This window comes from Plutella xylostella, chromosome 14 (genome assembly GCF_932276165.1).
Source record: "Plutella xylostella chromosome 14, ilPluXylo3.1, whole genome shotgun sequence".
Lineage (NCBI taxonomy): Eukaryota > Metazoa > Arthropoda > Insecta > Lepidoptera > Plutellidae > Plutella > Plutella xylostella.
In genome coordinates, this window is record NC_063994.1 from 427,077 (window position 1) to 448,336 (window position 21,260).

The 21,260-nt window shown below is 37.8% G+C and overlaps 1 protein-coding gene across 1 annotated transcript in view; it reads right to left on the reverse strand.

Moving 5' to 3' along the window:
* Positions 1–6,109, reverse strand: part of LOC119694250 (neuropeptides capa receptor) — a 94,783-nt gene extending 88,674 nt beyond the window's left edge. The window contains exon 1 of the mRNA XM_048625366.1: positions 5,528–6,109. Coding sequence (XP_048481323.1) covers positions 5,528–5,825 — 298 coding nt within the window. The 5' untranslated portion in view covers positions 5,826–6,109. The remainder of the gene's footprint in view (positions 1–5,527) is intronic.
* Positions 6,110–21,260: the final 15,151 nt, after the last annotated feature.

The following is a 21,260-nucleotide window of genomic DNA, read 5'->3' on the forward strand; positions in this document are numbered from 1 at the left end:
ATCCTCACGAGACCATACCTCAACCAGCACCAAGAGACTGTATTTTTGATACCTAACCTAATGTTCGTGCGTATTGTCATCACTTAGATCCATTCGCTATATTCCTGCTCCTCATCAGACCTTTACGAGACTGTAATATCACGAGAATATTGCACAATCTATAATTATCTAATCTAATTTAATGTATTGAATATACTGGAAGAATTATGCTTCCTCAATTTCAAATCAAATTATGTTGGTGTCATAAAAGTTGAAAAAGTGCAATGACAACCAATGTGCAGTGATTTTGTATCTGTACACGATAAGATCGCGAGCTGTCAGTGCCGCCTAAACCGACGTGACCCTTCTTTGGAGGCCAGCGGCCAACTGAGTCAAACGTCACTTGTGTTTATGATTTTATAACACAGAAAGCCGCCATAGATATTTGTATGAAGATTTGAGGGAAAAAAATTGCTCAAGTTTGGGATTAATTTACACAAAATAAGTGTGTGTTTATTAAAAAACAAGGTATTTAGCGCCTAGTCCAAGCCTTTAACTTTATAATATGATAAAAATCATATGAAAATTCTTTATAATTACGACACAGTTATTACAATACGGGAGTGTGATTGACTGGTTTTTCTTGATATTCTGAAATTAATTTACAGTTATCCATAATCATTTACTTAAATTCGAATGATTCAGCACCTAGCTAGACTCTTCAACTACCTGTGTGATTTTTTTCAAGGCTGTAGAGCATCATTTACTACATAATTCTATGACAATGCCAACCCTCGATTCCCTATTGCAGACCCTTAAGGTAGCACACCCGAGTCCACGATGTTCTATGAACGTGGCGATTGCACGACAGCTCTCGCTCGATACTTTTATTTTAAGCTAGAATAACCATTCAGTTTCGGGAACGGGCAGTTTTAATTTGCTTCACTGACGCAACATGTTTAATTGTATCACTAGACGAAATTTATTGCAGACTCCGCTGATAATTATAAACACAAGTTAATTTACTTTCTGTCTCGGAGCTTCCATGCATATTTTATAACAATTTCCATTCAGAATTAAATTGGACCCACACTTTAATAAGTACTAAAAGCTTTGCTAAAATGCTTCATTTGCGAAAGTGCGCTAACTTATGATATTATTTTGCTATCTCAAGTGTGATTGAGATACTTAAAAGGGGTTTTTGATGACAAACAGAGCAAAAAGCAAGCTAGGCTAGCCTTGATTGTGACTGACTGGGACTGTTTAAGTAAATTTAGTACCCTTGGATCAGTTTGGAGTCGGCACAGTGGAATGAGAGACAGTATCGTTAATGCTATAAAATTATTTTTACATTAAGTGCACATTAGCTGATTATACCTTAGTATTGTTGTAAAGTGTGCAATCAAAGTATAAATAAATATATACCTAACTGAAACTAAATGGGGAACTCACGTAAGCTATAGTGAACTAACCCTTATTTTACAAGAGACTTTAATAATGAAATATTACAAAATCAAATCGGAAAAGTAAAAAAATACCTGCTATTTAGGTAAAATCTGGGGCAAAGAAACATAACCCCTCTCTTAAAGTGACATTTAGACGACCGAAAGGTGTAGTGGTTAGCGACCCTGATTGCTATGCCGAAGGTCCAGGGTTCGATTCTCGGCCGGTGCAGATATTTTTTTCAAGACAGAATATTTTTTCTCGGGTCTTGGGTATGAGTATGCATCTATCTATGTATCTGTGTCCGATACACAAATTAGAGGCTCTGTCTTGCTTGGGGTCGGGTGGCCGTGTGTGAGATGTCCAGACATATTATTATATTATCATTTATCATATATTTTTTTACTGGCAATGCCGCAGTGCATACTGTGGACAATTATTTAAATGTTTATCTCTCTATCACCCATACTTTAAGGGATACACTGTAAACGCTGTGCTTTTGCTAAAATGATTCGCATTTCCTAGTCACGTACTTGAAGATTTAGTTTGACTTTGATGCGAATATCTATTGGCTCCGGCTTAAATTGACCCTAGTACATATTCGAGGTTCTACGATGTACATAATATATAGATCCTCAGGCAGGAAAATAGACTCTCAGGCAGCTCGTTACATTCAATGAAACATAACTTAAAAAGAAATAAACCATAATAAACATGATCTGTAGAACGACTCAAATAATAAATAATAATAAGGAAAAATACTATCTATTACACGCAAAGTTTACCGTCTTGACTCGAGGTGGAAACCCTACAAAAAGGGAGAAATAAAACTTGAAAACATCGTCCGAAAATGAATATCTAAATAAAATATCCAATTTATTTGAAACCCACACTTTTATGACGTCCCGCCGGGGTAGTACATAATTATATTTATTTTTCACGGCCGCTTGCGTCCTGTGAGGTTCTAAAGGTCACGAATTCGGTTCCTGGCCGAGAGTAACATTTTTTTTTATAAGACCTTCGATGATCCTGAATTATACAGGCAGTTACAAAACTGTATGTAGAAGTCACTGAAAAAAACGCAAAAACGGTTTTTTTAGACGACCTTAGCTTCTACGGCTTCTACATTCTAGGTAATCGGTATTAGGAGGTAGGTCCTAAATTTTTCACTTTCTAAAGAAAAAAACACTTTTTTGTTTTGTCCTAAACTTTCCACTTGAAATCGGTCACCCATCCAATGGCTGACCGTGCCATGTGTTGCTTAACCTTAGTAATCAGTTACGATCACTAAAGCTCGCTCGACTACGGACGCTTCAGCTTAAGGACGTATCAAGAAGAAAAAAGCGTCGATTAGGGGTAGGCGTTTTTCGACATAGATGACGCTGAGGACACCCTGACTTTTTGTAAAAAAGATACTGATCTACATTCTTACCGCCTTTTCAACATAAAAAGACCGCTTATATCGGCGCTAGTTAGCACATATGAAATTAGTAAGTAATCTACCTATACTTTGACATTCAATGAGTACTTGCGTAGTGACTTCCACATGATTATTTATTAACATGAGTTGGGAGCGGTGGCGCTGCTCGCGACAGCCCTGGGGGTCACTCTATATAACAAAAAACTAAGTTCAGGAGAGCTACTGCGTGAGCCACGACTCTATCTCGTTGTATTAAACGTGTCGATTGCACGACAACTCGCGTTCGTTCGTTTTTCGTCAGTATAGGGTAAACCTCCTGCTGATGTGAACATACGTCGGGAAACCATTAGTCAGGAGTATGTATGTAGGCTCTGTGGCAACGGATGTGTTGTGATTTGGGTACAGAGTTTGGTATAATTAATGACTTTCGAATAAACATAATGATATCTTTATAATAAGTATATACTTTTATTCCTAGTCAAACTCAAAAACCTTATAAAAATGACCATCTTTTACCCTATGCAAAGTTTGAGTTACCGACTCTAGACCTTGAGAGCTTGTCAAGTACCTAAGTAACTTTAGAAGAATGAGATTGTCTTTAGAAAGTGATTAAGAATTCTTTGACAAATCTATTTAATTAACACTAAATTACTTCGCTTATAGGTTTAAAAGTTTTTGTTAAATTGTTCATTTGAATTTATTAAAGGCGGTCTCAATGAAAGAACCGTACCGCAGGTACCTACAGTAATTAAGAAATCACTTATTTATAAATCTTATTCCATTCTGAAGAAATGTCTTTTTTAATTAAAATTAATTTGAATAATATTTTGTAGCCGTGCCTGCCTAATTGGAGAAATAAATGAATAAAAACATGAAAGTAAGTAATTATTTATTGTACTCAATACTTGTGTTCTCTACTCCATTAATTTTGTACTTAGTTTTATAGGAACGTGACATATAGCAGTTGAAAATAAAATTAAAAAAATGTAATACCTTTTCTCAGCTAAGATGATGTCAGTGACGCAATGGTGACATTTTGAGTTTTGCGGTGTTAGAGATATCCCGTACTTAAATTCTATAGATTTTGTCTCTAAATTTATTGTATGAGTCGTATCCTTAGACAAGTAATATCTCTGGTCGTATCCAATGAAATATAATAAATATATTTAATTGGTTAAGTACCTACTTATTCATTAAAACAAATCGTAAGAATTAAGGAATATAATTATGTTATTATATTTTTACGTTGAGATTCAATAAAAGTGATTGTAACGCGTTATATTTATACTGAAATAGAGTTTTTTCATTAAGTAATTGATACAGATTTTGCCACACAGATTTTCAGGGTTTCTCATCGACCGACAAGCCAAAAACAAAAACAATTTTTTAAGTGTCAAACAGTATCAGCGTTTGATAGCTATTTTCAAATGGTAAGTATTTTTATTCCGTGATATTTCAAAATGATATCGCTGATTGCCTGTTCCTGCCCCTATCTGCCTGAATACGACATTGAATGGGCTCCTCGAATTTATAATAGGTACTTACATTGATTTTCAATCTCATTCATACTCATGCTTCAGTTAGAAATAAAGCCAGCCTGTAAAGTCATTGTATGAATACGATGGTATTATAAGGTTTTTAATTTTGTCCTCGTAATATCCGATGAAATATTACGTAGCGAGTCTTGCAGGCTTTGAAAGCGGCTTTATCGGAATAAGCAATCTCTTCAGGCCTTTTAGAATAAATGAAATCTACTTATGTTGTACGAATGCACCAATACAAATAGGATTTCCACGTGGAAATGTTTCGCTCCCGCAATTTTCCATTCGAATCCCATACGTATTTTTTTACAAAGCAGGCATTTGTGTACGGGATGAAACGATGATTGGTTATGACTGTATTCCTTTAAATGGGTTGTAGAAGAAGGCGTTTGAAGTTGAATGTACCATATGCTCGTACGTAACGCTTAGTCTAAAACTTTTGTATTTCTTAGATATTTATATTAAACGTAGGTATTATTTTAGATAAATGGTTTGGGACTAAAAAATACTGTAATAAGTATGTGCACTTATAAATTAGAACTAGTTTTATTCGTCTACCTTTTGAGTTTTTGCGCCTGTTGTGGTTATCATATGATTTCGGTAATATCTTTATTCAATTGTTTTAGTATTATCTCACTTTGGGAAATCTTCTACAGTCTATGTGTTGCTCCTAAGGCAAATACTCGTAGGCCTCTCAATAAGCGTTGCCAGATATTTATTTATGTATATTAGGACGCGTCCATGACACCAGCGGGCACAACGGTTCCACTCGAGAGAGCCAGGTGCAGGTACTTACACCCCCCCAGAGAATAGAATAGAATAGAATAGAACACCAGCGGGCGGTGCAAGCACTGAGTGCGGGTTTTATACAAAAATTCCGCCGCCCGTACCGCTGACGTCGTGAACAGGTTGGTTGGTGGTCAGGACCTTTGATGCACAAAAAGGTGAGTTGCTTTCGAGGAGCTCCATGAACAATGGTGCATCTCACACCATGCCCTGTGTGCACTTAGCACTTATCACGCAGGTATGGGTCATGAGATTTAGTATGGGTTTGCCATTTCTGAGAATGTAATATGTATCAACTTTGTAAATTTTTCGACACACTAAAATAAAAAAAGTATAACTTAAAACATTAAAAACTCACCAAAAAGCAGCAGCAAAAGGTCACTGAGCGCCAAACTGAACAGGTAATAGTTCGTGGCGGTGTGCATGTGTGAGTGCTTCACTATGACCACGCACACCGCCGCGTTGCCCACCACTCCTGTCACGAAGATCACCAGCAGGACCAGGCTGATGGGCACGATCTCCTGCAGTGGAAGCCTCCGGGGACCCATCATCAGCCACAGCATCTCCTCCTCACTGCAGTCGAAGGAGGATATGTTGGTGCAGCGCTGCACGAACTCGTCGGTCGACTCGTTGGCGCGGAGGAACTGGGACGCCATGTTTGTTGGTGGTTGGGTTTTATGGTGGTTGTGGCATTTGTGGAAAGTTTGATAGCACTTTATAAGTAATTAAGTGTTTATTAGCTAAACATCTATGTAAAGGAGCCGAAACTTTTCCAAGTTGAGTAAACACTGCATAAATAAATATACATTCAAAAATCAACTTCACTTCAATGCGACGTTAAACTATGAACTTTGTTACGCAAAATTGTTGTCACGATACAAACTGTGCTACGAAACTTTTCGTAGCAGCGTCGTAGCGGAGTGCTACGCGGGCGGGTGCTACGAAGGCTACGCCGCGACTGCTGCCGTTAGTCCATTGTGGCCATCACTGCGATATACATAGGTACTATAGTGTAGGGTAGGGTAGGATTTGTCATGAACATTAAATTACCATGGAACTTATGAACATTAACATCAGTATCAAACCTGATATCAGAGTTAGGTCACTAATGCCCCATTTTAAATTGTATTGTATTTGGATTCGGTTATATTGAATCAATCCAAATATGCTACAAATTATACAACTCTAAGACTGGATTTCCCATTAAATGCTAATTTACTTTCTTGGCAACGATGCATTTCTGCATCCATGTTATAATAATTATGTTGGGCTTGTTAGCGAGCCTAATTTTATTCATAGAGCACATAAGATAATCGAAAATAAATCAAATTAGATTTTTAGGGTTAATTAGTTCAAATGAAAAAAAGCAACCTATTTAGAATCACGTGTTATCAGTATGTCTTTCAAGAAACGCGACAAGATACCGGGAACGCGTAGAAATATCGAGTGGAAATGTGAACCATGTATCAAGTCTATGGTCTCTTGAGGCTGTGTAAAAATCAACCGTAAATAAGACAGACACAGATCTAGGTATTTTTGTTACACGCGCTTATTTTTACGCTCTTATGTAAATCAAAATTCATACTATCGTATTTAACGTTAAACTAGTCTATGAAAACTACAAATTAAATACAGCTGCCATAAAAGCATATAATAACAATACATATAACATTCGAGTTGTTGAAGCACAATACAAATACAAATTTAACTTTGTTTTTCATACAAAGCCTATGAAAAAGAGAGTTATGTATGGTTAAAGATATTTAAGTAGTCTAAAAGGGTCACTTTTACCAAACGATAAACGTATTTAAAATTGTAATTAAAAATCAAATTTTAAATACATTCTGTACTGACAGCCGTTTGACAGACTACTAATAAATACATTTAGCGTTTGGTGAAATATCACCTAAAAGTCAACAGTCAAATTGTTCACAATAAATAAGCGAATGATAGTAATATATTGTATATTTTTGCAACACCCTGTATAGTTGTTATTGGTGTTACCATAATCTCTCCGCTGAAGTCTTAATAAGATTAAATCAGCTGCAACAAAAGAAAATAATGTAACAAAATGTAATAGAAATATCATAACGTTAAATAATTGCATTAAAAAGATGAAAAGGAGGATTTCAGGATACAGTATTAAACGTTCTTAATAATGTTACACAATGTGAATAGGTTTGCGGAAAAATATATACAGGATGAAAACAGGAAAAAAAAAATGATGCTTCCCCATACAAAAATTGGTTGTTTACGTGAAACTGTGTATGTGTCTACATAATTTTTTTCGAGAATATCCCAAGGTCATTATAACAAAAGTTGTTCAGAGTGAAGAGCTCTGTAACATACTTCCGGATATGCACCTACGAAAGAATCACCCTGCATATAATGTGTGTATATGTGTGTGTGTATTGTTAGGTCATTCACAAAGGGAGAATGTTAGTGTCGCAAAAGTTGCAAAGTAAACGACTGTGACGTCGACTGAAGTCGCGGGACTTTGTCTAATCCTTCACGCTTTGCATTTGTAGGTCGTCGTGTCTAGTATACAAACTGTTATACAGAAAATATGTTCCTCAAGTAAATTTATCTTTACGTACTCAGCAAAAGTTAAAGAAGTTAGTGTAAAATAATACTTTTTCCATAGCTAATAATGCATCACCTTCTTTGTGTTTCTTATAGGTTGGTGGATTAATCTTAATTCAATGAAGCAGCTTCCTTGGACTGGACACACCGGGGCAATAATAAATTTCATTCATGAGTCTAAGGGCCGGTTTTACAATGTCTGGATAGTGGGTACCTGTGTGGGATACAAGACATGCTGTCACTCTTTGTAATGATGTTTTAGACGGGTTCCGCTCATCTGGCATAATCTTTATTGACCAAAACTTATTTCGCATAACTCGTATGGTCTAAACTTTTCTGGCCGAACCATCACTTTGCCAAGACTTATGTGGCATAAGGCTCGTTTCGTCTAAAACTCTTTAGGCACAATCTTTAAACACCTAAGTTTCGTTTGCACAAATTTATGTTCGTCTATACCTATGTATAATCTTGTTTCTACTAATGTTATCTAAATAAATTATATATTAAGTATGTAGTAAATGTATAAATTGTGGTATTTTTCTCCTACATCCCGAAAATCACGATATTGTATGATCAAAAAATCGAAAGTTAACGACCAATATAATTATTACAAACCCCATGAGATCGAAACCTAATAATAGGTGTGACGACGAGCAAAGCGAGGAGGAGCGTGTTAGGTGCACATGTTCATCAAAACCAAAGCGGAGCGCAGCGAAGCGGAGCGGAGCGTTTTCCAAACAGCGGAAACAATACAAGGCACCAGTTTGCGCTATGTAGGGAGACGCTCCGTCAAAGTTAAAGCCAAACGAATATTATTACTTTGTATAAACCTATGCCATAGCATTATTAGGCTATTCAAGATTTGGCCATACCATTATTAGGCTAAATAATGTTATGCGAAATAACTTTTTACTAAACGAGATTTATGCCATACGATTTTCGGCGTAACGAGACTTTGACCAAACGTTACTATGCAATACGAGATTAGGCAAAAAAATCTTATGCCAAAAAAGGTAGAACCTTATCGGGTTCCGCTCATCTCGCATAATCTTTATTGACCAAAACTCATTTCGCATAACTCGTATGGTCTAAACTTTTTTGGCCGAACCATCACTTTGCCAAGACTTATGTGGCATAAGGCTCGTTTCGTCTAAAACTCTTTAGGCACAATCTTTAAACACCTAAGTTTCGTTTGCTCAAATTTGTGTTCGTCTAGATACTTGTGTATAATCTTGTTTCTCCTAATGTTATGTTAATAAATAATGTATTAAGTATGTAGTAAATGTACAAATTGTGGCATTTTCACTCCTACATCCCGAAAATCACGATATTGTATGATCAAAAAATCGAAAGTTAACGACCAATATAATTATTACAAACCCCATGAGATCGAAACCTAAAAATAGGTGCGACGACGAGCAAAGCGAGGAGGAGCGTGTTAGGTGCACATGTTCATCAAAACCAAAGCGGTGCGCAGCGAAGCGGAGCGGAGCGTTTTCCAAACAGCGGAAACAATACAAGGCACCAGTTTGCGCTATGTAGGGAGACGCTCCGTCAAAGTTAAAGCCAAACCAATATTATTACTTTGTATAAACCTATGCCATAGCATTATTAGGCTATTCAAGATTTGGCCATACCATTATTAGGCTAAACAATGTTATGCGAAATAACTTTTTACTAAACGAGATTTATGCCATACGATTTTCGGCGTAACGAGACTTTGACCAAACGTTACTATGCAATACGAGATTAGGCAAATAAATCTTATGCCAAAAAAGGTAGAACCAATATTATCATTTCAATTTATACAAATATGTCATTCATAGGATTTCGAATGTAACATTATAATTTTAATGAATCTAAATATCATAGGATTTCGTATGCTTCGATATTTGAAGCTCTTTATTAATATATCAAATCCTTTTTAAGTTCTATGAATTTGGAGGATAAAGTCAAACCCCCTCAGGCCTCAATATTCACTAATTGAGGCCGTCTGTATTTATTCATTTCAATTTCAAATTTTGATATCAGATACTAAATTTAGTCGTCAAATTTTCTTTGCCAATTTTTTCAATATTTTATTTTATTTTTGTTGGTCCGTTCGTCCGTTCGTTTGTCTGCCGAGATCCTGTATTGGCAGAAAGTGTAATTATTGATTTATTTACTTATATTGTTTTGAAATCGAACCTTCAAGAAATTTCCCGATACGTATACCTCGTTTCAGCTAAGATAATTCCTGGGAAGGCTCACAATTTTCACAATTACGCAGAAATACTATTCCGAAATCTGTGTCAACTTATTACATTTGATTGTATAGGACTCTAAAACAATAAGTATTAAGACAAAATATATTGAAATTCATTATGGAATATATTATCTACAACTACCTACTTAAAAGTTAAAACGTCTTCATAGCGTCACAGGAATCATCTTAGCTGAAACGAGATATAAGTAATGATAACTACCACACCATACCTTGACTCCATACAAGACCATTCACCTCATTTAGGGTCATTCATCCACTTACGGTGCCACGTGACCAAAATAAATAATAGTAGGTCATTTTTTTGTATAATTCTAAGAATCTTATGGATCTAAGAATATTAGGTGTATGAGGGGTAATGAACTTATATAAGGTCAGTGATCAAGTGTGGGAAGTTCATTCATAGATTAATTAAGATATTTAGCAAGTAGCCCCCATAGCAGGCTTCCTGACTATATACTATAATATTTTTTTTCACTTAAACATATATGTAAGTAAGTTGAGAATAAATTTGATTTTTTTAAATTAATTATTGACTACTTTCTACCTCCTTTTTCACTAAGGTCCGTTTTTTTACCGACTTCAAAAAAAGGAGGAGGTTCTCAACTCGTCGGGATATTTTTTTTTTATGTATGTTCACAAATTACTCCGCCGTTTATGAACCGATTTTGAAAATTCTTTTTTCGTTGTATTGGGTTGAGCTCCCAGGTGGTCGCATTTTTTTTTTTACTAAGGTCATGTTGTCTCTCCCGAGCTAGACATGCATGCAAGACGTTTACTATTGGGACATATTTATACATATTATATAAACTAAAAAAAAACCTTTCCTAACACGTGACGGTGTACATTACTTCCCGGAAGCACTCAGCGGTAACCCTTAAAAAGAAGGAATCCATAGGTAAATAAAAAAAATAGGTTACAAAATATACCTAATACTTTCTGAGTAAATCTGTTGAGAGCCGTCCCAAGTACAAGTATCCGAGTAGGTAAATAAATGTAAATAGAAATAACCCAACGATACAGCCAGAAGAGTTTTCACTCAAACATGCATGGCACATGTACCCAGAGGGGGCAACTCTGGCTTTGCGACCAAACGAACAAGATCTATCGCTGTCGTTCGATACGTAGGGCCTATATAGTGAGGGTTATTCTCACCGGATGGCCGTGAAAAGTAAACATGAATCGAAGTATCGCTACCGAACCTAACATCGCTTAGATCCAAATATAGTTGTTATCATCATCATAATCAGCCATCTATAATGTACAATGTATATCATCCCACTGTTGGGTATAGGCCTCCTTTTTGTACGACAATTCTTCCGCCTTGTGCCTCTCTGGTCCACTGCTTCCCTGTGACCCTGCAGATGTCATCGGACCATCTAGCAGGTGGCATTCTCTGCCTGCCCACAGATCTTCAACTGTTTCTAGGCCACAACTAGAATTCAATCTGTGGCCGCCGCTTCCCCAGCTGGCGTCGTGGCCGCAGCCTAAATTTAAAGTTAATTTACTGTGTTCCATCGTTTAACTATCCGTATATTCGGAGAATGGTACGCCCTTTAAACACACGTTGAGTGGCTGCCTAACGTAGTCTACTGCATGCACTCTCGGTGAATGAAACTTGTGAGTCTGAGATACGAACTTAGCTTGGGAGTTTTATGCTCAATTTATTATGCACGATGTTTGTGACACGCTGGAGAAAACTACCCGCCCTCTTATTTAGGGGTATGTTCCGCGGAATTATAAGGAACTATTAATATTTTATATAAGAGTAGATAGCAGTGGGGACGTGATGGGTCGTGATGATGATGATGATAAGAGTAGATAAAAACCGGCCAAGTGCGAGTCGGGCTCGCGCACAAAGGGTTCCGTAGCAGCAAAATTACAGTTAAATCAACCTATCTCAAAAACTATAAGAGATACTTTGATCAAACCAAAAATCGTTGAAAGAGTTAATTAGCATGCATCACCTCTATTTTTTTTAGAATTTTATACCCCGTAGTTATAAAAATAGAGGGGGGGGGACATACTTTTTACGAATTTGAGAGCTGATATCTCAAAAACCGTTCACTTTAAGAAAAATGTTTTTTAGAAAACTTTATATCATTTTAAAAGACCTTTCCATTGATACCCCACACGGGTATGTACATCGAAAAAAAAAAATTCATCCCTCAGTTACATGTATGGGGGGCCCCACCCCCAATTCTTTTTTTTACTATTTAGTGTCATATTTTTGTAGCGGTTCATACAACACATATTCCCATCAAATTTCATCACTGTAGTACTTATAGTTTCCGAGTAAATCGGCTGTGACAGACGGACAGACGGACAGACGGACAGACGGACATGACGAAACTATAAGGGTTCCGTTTTTGCCATTTTGGCTACGGAACCCTAAAAATGAATATTTGGGCAACAATTTTATTATATTACTTCGTTAATTTAGAACTAGCTGACGACCGAATGGCGTAGTGGTTAGTCCTGACTACTGAGCCGATGGTCCCGGGTTCGATTCCCGGCTGGGGCAGATATTTGTTTAAAACACAGATATTTGTTCTCGGGTCTTGGATGTGCCCGTAAAATGGCAATAGGCCCGCCCCCTATTACATTGGGACTAACATAACACTCTGGCGAAAAGTGGGTGCAGCAGTGCACCTCTGCCTACCCCGCAAGGAGGAACAACATTAGTACAAGGCGTGAGTGTTTGTGTGTGTGTGTGGGTACATAAAAAAATAAAGTGTATAACTTATCAATCATAAACGAGAGATAAAAAGTAAGTAGAAAGGTCACTTAGCTTAGCACCTGATCGCCTCGGCTCCGCTCCGCCGGGTCTCACGCACTCACGACACTGATCACGCACTCACGAGTCACGACACTGATCAATCCCTCACTATGTCCGTCTGCTCACCGCGGCTGCTCACACAAAAGTGAAACGAGCTCACGCGCTGCTCGCTTACGTGGATATTTTCGTCTACCCTCAACTCGCCGATATTATTAATATTAAGGCTCGTCTACACTCAGAATAATATTGTGAGTCGAAATCAGTATCAATTCTCGATACTTCGGGACATAGGTCGCATAACGGTGTTTGTGACATGAGAATCTAAGTTCTTATCGAAACTTGCAGTGACCAAAACGAAGCGCAAGGCTGTTCTTATTCTGAGATTAACATAGATACAGTTCCTCCCTGCGTAGTTGGAAACACCTGAAATAGAAATATGAAAGTTCCTGCAGTAACCTCGTTGTCTGAAGCGGATCGTATGCTAATGGCAGACGGGCTCCAGTTCACATACCTTATATGTGATGCAGGGAATGAGTCCTACAATATTAAATATCAAACTACGCCAGTACCTACAATACAAGAGTACTTATCTATATATTTTATGAAACAAATGAAACATTGTATACTTATAGTATTACAAGTACTACAAGTATTAGTGGTGCGGAACGGTAGATTCAAATACGGATGTTTATGGGATTTGAACGTTTAATTCTTGGAAAATGGAAAATTATTTTAAATCTGTCCCTATTCCGACATTAATGGACGTCCTAGAGGGTTCTAGCTTGACAAAAAACAAACGAACGAGAGCTGTCGTGCAATCGTACTACTTAGGTACCTTGAACACAGCGTAATAGACTCGTGATTAGCACAGCAGTGCTCCGTAACAGAGTTGTGAGTACAGGGGCCCGTTGAGAGCTACTGGATGTCTCCAAACAATAGATAATTCGATATACAAAGACGCTGAAGCGTTGAGTTGCGAGGCGGTGCCGGTGCGCCGAGCAGCAATGCACTGCGGATTCACAATTGTTTTGGAAATGCCAAGCGGCCCGAATGGGTCCTGTATTGTAGACTCTCCATTAAAGTCCATTAGAAGCATAGATTGAAATAATATTGTCGTTTTCGACACTTAAATTTACATTAGGTACCGTTCCTAAAGACAACGGTATAATGCCTTTACATAGGAATGAAGGTACATATATACTTTATGCCGAGAGGTCTAATCTGGCTGTTTTATCGCCACTAAAATGACTACCTCTTGAACATAATTAGGTAAATAACACCGCGCTAAGTGAACTTACAGCAAGATCACACGGTGCGTTGCGGCGTGTGATCATGTGTGAAAATTTTATTAATCCATACGTTCCTCGACCATTTTATGTTTTAAAAGACTTACAGATGTTTTATATTTACATTCAATCCTCTAACGCACACGCCCCTTTATTTCATGAAAAAGATTTATATAAAAGTGAATTTTTATTTAAAATTCGCCCTTTCTGAGGGCTCAGAGCACTTAAAATTTGCATTTAAAAGAGATTTTGGTTTCTCTGTAAATGTTTCCTTTGCGTTAAACTATTGTGGTTACAAGATAAACTTTACTATGATCTACGTCTCCAAACTGTACTGCAGCATTCTATTTGCCTTCTATGTCAAAACAACTATACCAATAAAATAAATACGTTTTTTCATTGCTAAATTTCAAATTGTACTTACTGCGACTGTTCCAAAACAGCGATACGGCTCGCTACTTTTTTCATGTTTTGTAAATAAGAACAAGTTGAGAACTAACGCCTAATTAAGAGTAGAGTATAGCACTTGCTCGTCCATACAAAAAGAGAAAACGTTTTACTACCCCTAAATATTATCCAATCTCCATGATTTTTTAATATGTTATTGACACAAGGAATAACTAGGTTTATAGGTTTTCCTTTTTTAAAAATTTTCTATAGATTCAAACTTATAGGCACCTCAAATAATGTTTTTTTTGTGATTGCGACTTTGTTGAATTAAGCCGTTTGTGGATCAATAACAACGTATTTTTTTTTAAAAAGCGAAACCTATAAACCTAGAATATATTAAGCTGAAGCGATTGACACTAAAATCAAAGAGATTGGTTGATATTTAGTTAGTGTAAAACGTTTTCTCCCAAAACCAGAATTTCATCAAGAAAAGTACCTATTATCAGTTCCGAGCTGCAGTGCTCTCTATCGCACGATTGAGGGTCGGGGGGGGAAGCAAAGCACACGTACGATAGGGATGTCCATAGTGAAGTCGATAGTAGAGATGGGATCCCGCCTGCGTTATCGATATCTATAGATATACAGGATGTCCCATGTTAAATTGCACATCCGAATCATAGTGACACAACTCGTCATTCTAAACATCTTTTGTTTTAAGACTTTTGATTGTTTGCGAATTTTATTTTTGCTAATTCATAGAAACTTTGTTGGCTATGAGATTTTTTACTATAGACAGTAGATTTTCTTTCACGAATTTACAAAAGTCGTAAAACAAAAGTTGTTTAGAATAACAAATTAAGTCACTATAATTTGGATGTGCACTTTAATTTGGGACACCCTGTATATAAAAAGATGAGAATAGGAAAAGTTTAAAGTACTAGTAGGTTTTCAAGCAAAAAAATGAATAGTGACTATATTATATTTAATCCTCACTCAACATGGATTAGGTTACTTAGGAAATTTTATTTACTTACATCTAAACTAACATAGTTACTTACATAAAAATATAATACTTACTTACTTACTATAAATTGACTTGAGGCCACAAAAGCTAATAATAAAATGTATTCTATGATATAATTACTTAGGTAAGTATACTAAGACATCATCAGCCAATAATCATCCACTGCTGGACATAGGCCTCTCCCAAGGAGCGCCACAACACTCGGTCCTCGGCCTTCCTCATCCAACCACTACCCGCCACCCGCCTAAGGTCGTCAGTCCAGCGGGCAGGAGGGCGTCCCACGCTGCGTTTGCCTGTTCGTGGTCTCCACTCGAGAACTCGTCTACCCCAACGGTTATCGGTTCTTCGGCAGATATGACCAGCCCACTGCCACTTCAGCTTGCATATTTTGACAGCTATGTCGGTAACCTTAGTCCTCTGACGGAAAACCTCATTTCTGATACGATCCATCAGAGAAACCCCAAGCATAGCTCTCTCCATAGCACGCTGAGCGACTTTAAATCGGTGGACCAGTCCTACCGTCAGTGTCCACGTCTCTGCACCATACGTCATCACTGGCAGGACGCACTGGTTGAAGACTTTTGTCTTCAGGCTCTGAGGAATGGCCGAGGAGAATATGTGACGAAGTTTCCCGAATGCAGCCCAACCCAGTTGGATGCGCCTTGCAGCCTCCTTGTCGAAGTTGTGTTCCTCAGTGTCTGCCCGAGGTAGACATATTCTTGCACAACTTCGATTGTTGCCTCACCAACGGCGACCGGCTCCGGTTTGATGTGAGCATTGTACATGACGCAGCATTTAGGCCACTTAGCATCCAGCTGAGTTCCTGCAGAGATTCTGCCATAATAACGATGTCGTCCGCGAAGCGGAGGTGTGACATGTACTCGCCATTTATACATTTGCCATGTCCTTTCCAGTCCAACGTCTTAAAGACATCTTCCAATGCATTGGTGAACAGTTTCGGAGATATCACATCCCCCTGTCTCACTCCACGTTGCAGTTGGATAGGTCTTGTCTTGTGGTCCTGTACTTGGACAGTCATAGTAGCGGCATTGTACAGACACCTCAACACCTCGATATAGCGCCAATCGATTTGGCATCTCTGCAAGGATTCCAAAACTGCCCAGGTCTCGATGGAGTCGAAGGCTTTTTCATAGTCCACAAAGGCTGATTATACTCTTCGGTCTTCTGTATAATCTGCCTTACTGTGTGGATGTGGTCTATTGTACTAAAGCCTTTTCGAAACCCAGCCTGCTCTGGGGGCTGAAACTCGTCTAACTATTGGGCAAGACGTTTCGTGATAACCCTTGAGAACAGGTTGTATACATGGCTTAAAAGCGAGATCGGTCTATAGTTCTTCAGAAGGGTTTTGTCACCCTTCTTAAAGAACAATACCACGACGCTCTCAGACCATGCCTCCGGTGTAATGCCATTGTGAAGAACCGAATTGAAGAGCCTCTGGAGCTGTTCGAGGGTTGCAATACCTCCAGCTTTCAGAAGCTCTGTAGTAATTCCGTCTTCACCCGGAGCCTTGTTGTTTTAAGGTGCTCAAGGGCTATCTTAATCTCGCCTATGTCGACGTCAGGGATGTCGTCAGTGTAGTGGCGTATTAGTGGCGCTCTGGAATCGGTGAGCTGAGCCACAGACTTCTGCGCATGTGAAGCATAAAGTTGTCCGTAAAAACCTTTGATTTCGGCAAGAACCTCCGGCTTAGAGACAACGATATTACCATCTGCAGACCTCAACTTCGTCAAGTGGCCTCTCCCAAGTTGCTGAACGAAGACTTTTGACCCCCGATTTTGCTCAATTGCTGCTTCTATGGCGCGTGTGTTGGAGCGACGGAGATGTCTTCGTATCAGCTTATTTATACGCTTGTTGAGTACCAGTAGTTCTGACGAAGTGTCACCTGCCGACGGAAATTGGCGTCTCTGCCTCATCATAAGCTCGAGTGTCTCGCTTGAAAGTTTAGACTCCTTGCTTTTGCTTCTCATGCTAAAAGAAATAAATACTATTATTATTTATTTATTATTTATTTATTTATTTATTATTTATATTGTTCATGGAGAACCAACAGCATTTGCGTCAACTTATATGGTAACAAAATTATAAAATTCTACAAAACACGGAAATGCCATTAATAGGTTCCCACCTATAGTGACAAAAAGTAATGACTTGTAGTTTTAACCTTTAAGTATGGACGTGGAGTCTCACAGGCTACCCGATGTTTACGTTTTCATAGTTTTGCCTATTTCCCCCCGCTCCCCGCGATTGAGCGGCTCAGTAGCTTTTGTTTTAGTTGCTAAATTACCAATGAGGGAGGAGGTTGAGTCGTCCGCTGAATATCACGTGAGTAATGACCATCAAAAAATTGTCTGGAGCCTGTCAGGCTACACGTCCATTGTTGTCATACAATATATTTTGTATGGGCGATTATGTTTTTTTTTAGTTTTTTTTTTCAAATGTGAAAAATAAGTAATGCTGGTACTTCTAAAGGTAAAGGTAATTTTTAAAAAAACTAGCACGTGTGCATGTAGTGCCTCATGTGCAAAGACGTGATATAAATAGACGATTGCCAAGAGAACTGAGGTTGACTAATGAATCGAGTTTTAGGTGATGATAATTATGGGCACAGAAGGTGTCCAGGATCAAGAAACCAGTCAAGGGTCCACAAGAGCATGTAGAATCTGTCCCGCAAAAAAAACATAGGATGAATACCTATGTTTGTGTTGCCTGTGTGTCTCAAAGTGTTCTAGACCTCTGTGCATTGACTGCCAATAAATTGGCGCTATTAGACTGTGGTCAATATTTTATATAATAGTTACCTGAAGCAGGTGATTTGTGTTTTTGGTTACTTATGTATTATATTTTAAGAAAATGAGACTAATTTTGTTATAGTAATAAGTTTGACTGTTTTTAATACCAGAAAATGTAGCCTCAGTAAATTAGGACTTAAAAGTGCCATAAGTTTGAATTTTTCTCATTTCTATATTTTTTTAAATAATATTTGATTACATAAGCACGTTATTTTATTGCTAAATCCTCTAAATTCAATATCCAATCAGTTTTAAAGTAATCTAATATCAAATTCTCAAAAAAAAAGTGTATTTATATAGGAGCCTGTGAGGCTCCACGTCCGCACTGGTGTTAAGAAAAAATGACGTCCATACTTAAAGGTTAATCAAAAATAAAAATAAACTATAATTATTACATAATAATAATAGCAGCAAGCGCCACGTCTAAGTACACTGTTTATTGTTAATGAGCCTACTCAAAACTTACAAACGAAAACGTAAAGTAAGAAAAACACTTAAGATGCTAGGAACTTAGGAATATTAGATTAGATAGTTAATTAGGAGCTACCTACTAAGTAGATGCCGACGACGCCTTAATAAGAACGTCTTTTATTTTAGGTAGACTACTGCAGAACAAATCAACTTCAGAATCTGAGAGAACCCTATTATATGTATTACTTGCCCGTACCAAAAAACTATTCTGCCGGTAATTGCTATTAGACGTCGGTATATGCAATAATGGCCTTTTACGAGTCCTGTGATGAGGAACTCTTAATCCTATTTTACGTAATAGATCAGGACTATCAATAGAACCCCTTAAAACTTTGGCAAGAAAGAGGACATCGGAGATATCACGACGCAGATATAGAGGCAAAAGATGAAACTTTATGCATCTCTGTGCGTATTTCATGCGTGGCAATTTAAATTTGAAACCCAGGAACCTAGTAAATCTCCGCTGCACTCTCTCCAACCTATCAATATATATACCGTATTGGGGATTCCAAATTTGACTGGCGTATTCCAGGTGACTACGGACATAAGCACAGTATAATATTTTAAGGGATTTCATAGTTTTGAACGGTTTAGATACCCTCATTATAAAACCCATAGCTTTACAAGCCTTACCTATAATATTGCTTATATGCAGATCAAACAACAGCTTGCTATCATGAATGACACCGAGGTCTTTAGTGTGTGAACCACGTTTCAGTACCTGATTTCTTAAAATAAACGTGCTATTAAAAGGGATGCGTTTACGGGTGAAAATTATAAAAAAACATTTGTCCACGTTTAATTCGAGCTTGTTGGTGTAACAGTATTGATCCAACCTGTGGAGGTCATCTTGGAGGAGCATCTCATCAGAAGGGTTGTTGACAATTCTAAATACCTTCATATCATCGGCAAATAAAAGATACTCAGAATTGACAAAACACCGTTCAATATCATAAACAAATATTATAAAAAGCAAAGGCCCTAATAAAGAACCTTGCGGGACTCCCGATGGAATGCTCATCCAAGACGAGGAAAACCCATTGAGTACAACCGCCTGACTCCGATTCTGAACATACGAAATAAACCACCTCAGCAAGCTGCCTCTAACACCTAAGTTTCGCAACTTTTGAATTAGTAGTGCATGATCAATTCTATCAAAAGCTACTACTAAGCTACTACTAAGACAACTCAACATTTATAAACAGACCCGAAACTTTGTTAGTAGGTACTTATAAACTTATATTTTTACAAAACTATCATAATGTTTTTTAGATTCACTGCATATATAAGTAGTTAGATCTAAAAAACCTTGCATACAAAATGATAGTCCAAGTACCGGCAAAAGGTCTATTTTCCAATAATCAAAAATCCATTTTATGTACTTACCTACTAACTCGTTACTAGGTAGGTATAATTACCTACTTAATAAAATACTTACTCACATGAAATTATTACTAATTACGCCAACCGGCGCGGCGGCGGCGCGGTGGCGCGGCAGCGGTGGCGGCGCGGCATCGGCAGCGTCCATCGATGTGTGCGTGACGCTACTTGCATGTGTGTGTGCGGTGCCCGGCGCGGGCGAGTGCACGAGCGACAGCAATACTTTTCCTAAATACCTATTTCGCTAGGATCGCGAAGCTATACTCTCCTCTTAAGAGGACAAAAGACTGACAGTGATGGATGGCGCAACTCAGAGCCATGTTGAATGGGTCTAATGAATAGTTAGAGGAGCCAGCTTCGTCCCGTCATGCTGCCAAGTGGCAAAACTTTTCGTCTAAAAACTAATGTAGAGGAGATTTGATGATGAATAATATACAACAACAAACTTTAGCAGCCTCTAAAATAGTTCACTGTTCAGCTTATTATATAAATATGCATATAAACAGGGGAGCTTTTCGGGAGCATGTCATTTACAATGACATGCTCCCGAAAACTGAAACCATAATGTGATCTACTGGTCAAATTGTCATTTCCCAGGGTATGTTTCTTGGGGAAAGTTGATCAATGTGACCAGTAGATCACGTGGCTTTAGTTTTCGGGAGCATGTTATTTACACCTGTATAAATAAAATTATATGGTGGAGTTAATACGTCGCCGCAGGGAGGTTCTTTCGATCACACGATATGAGTTCATCTACAGTACCTTGATAAATAAAAGTAAGAAGTACCTAAGTAGATATCACAGAATATAAAACTAAGTAAGAACTAAGAACTAACTTTGCCAGTTAAAAATTCCCCGCCTGTTGCCTCCACATATCCCATGCAATTTTTAATCTAAACTTTGAAACACAGAGTCGCAAGTTTGAAATAACAGAAAGCTAGTTCCACATACGGATTGAAACGTAGAACCTACCATAACTTGTTTCTTTGTAGAGCAGAGAGTGGAGGGCAATGAACCGTCGTGTAAACTCGTGTAATAATAATAATAAAGCCTTTATTCAATCATAAGTTTTACATACATTGACATTAGTTTAAAGAATTATTGC